General features: G+C 57.0%; 1 protein-coding gene across 1 annotated transcript in view; it reads left to right on the top strand.

Moving 5' to 3' along the window:
• Positions 1–967: 967 nt before the first annotated feature.
• Positions 968–1,202, top strand: part of DCAF15 (DDB1 and CUL4 associated factor 15) — a 7,700-nt gene continuing 7,465 nt past the window's right edge. Inside the window, exon 1 of the mRNA XM_007954370.2 lies at positions 968–1,099. Coding sequence (XP_007952561.1) covers positions 968–1,099 — 132 coding nt within the window. The remainder of the gene's footprint in view (positions 1,100–1,202) is intronic.

The following is a 1,202-nucleotide window of genomic DNA, read 5'->3' as shown; positions in this document are numbered from 1 at the left end:
AGATTAAATGAACTAATGCATAGAAGATGATGCACATAGTAGCATCCGTTCCTTCAGCTTGTTACCATCAGCTATAAAATGGGTTGGAGCTCTGGTAGAGTAGTGCTTAAGGCATCTGACTACTAACCAGAAGGCTGGCAGTTCAAACCCACCAGCCACTCCTTGGAATGGGCAATCTACTTCAGTAGTGATACTGCCTCAGAAACCCAAGGAGGGGTTGCTATGAGTCCGATTCCACTCGACCGCAGGGAGTTTTGCTTTTTTTTTTTTTGTAAAATAGGTATAATCATAGTAACCTACCACATAGAATTGTTTTAAGCATTAAACCAGTTATTACTGGTTTATTTATGGTATATGTGAACTTTACATTAAGGAGCACTCAGCATCATACCCAGCATACATAACGCCTATGTAAGGGCTTGATGCTATTATCGTCGTCAACAGCAGCAGCGACCGCCGAGGCTTCCCCCGCAGCCCATCTGAAAGAAACCCATTCTTGGTCCGGACTGGAGGCCCAGGAATGCTCGCCAAATCTCTGGCCCACCCCGATTGGGCCCAGAAAGCCCGGGGCTCCTATTCCGGCCCTTCTGGACCACAGACTTCCAACGCCCCGCCCACTGGCCTGGACCGCCTGGGGTCTCCATGGAAACCCACCAGCCACGGGAGGGCGTGACGCCATCTAGACAGACAGGGTGTCCGCCTATTGGATCAATGTCATATGGAAGACGAGAACAAAACGGGCCTATGATTGGTGCGTGGTTGCGGGAAGGCGGGAAAAAGGTGACGCTTACTGCTTCTACCAATCAAGAGCGGAGACGGCTTTGATGGACAGGCGCAGCGGGAAGAGGCCCCGAGAGCAGGCTTTCACCCAACCGGCGTGTCGCAGTCCCGAGGAAGGGCCAATGAGGAGGCGGCGGGGGAGGGGCGAAGGGGCCGGTTGCTCCGGAAGTGGAGGGAGGGGGTGAAAATGGCGCCCAGCTCGAAATCGGAGCGGAACAGCGGGGCCGGGAGCGGCGGCGGCGGTCCCGGGGGTGCTGGGGGTAAGCGAGCAGCGGGTCGGCGGCGGGAGCACGTCCTCAAGCAGCTGGAGCGGGTCAAGGTGAGGCCTAGAGCCCTGGAGGAGAGCGCCGGATGGTGGGGAGCAGGGTCGAAGGAGGCGGAGGGAGGGCGTTCGCGGGGTGAGGGGTTGGGGGCGGGGCCCC

Source organism: Orycteropus afer, unplaced genomic scaffold (assembly GCF_000298275.1).
Source record: "Orycteropus afer afer isolate SDZICR_OR568_19922 unplaced genomic scaffold, OryAfe1.0 scaffold00460, whole genome shotgun sequence".
Lineage (NCBI taxonomy): Eukaryota > Metazoa > Chordata > Mammalia > Tubulidentata > Orycteropodidae > Orycteropus > Orycteropus afer.
The sequence above is the reverse complement of the archived record's forward strand: the minus strand, read 5'-3'. Positions and strand labels throughout refer to the sequence as shown.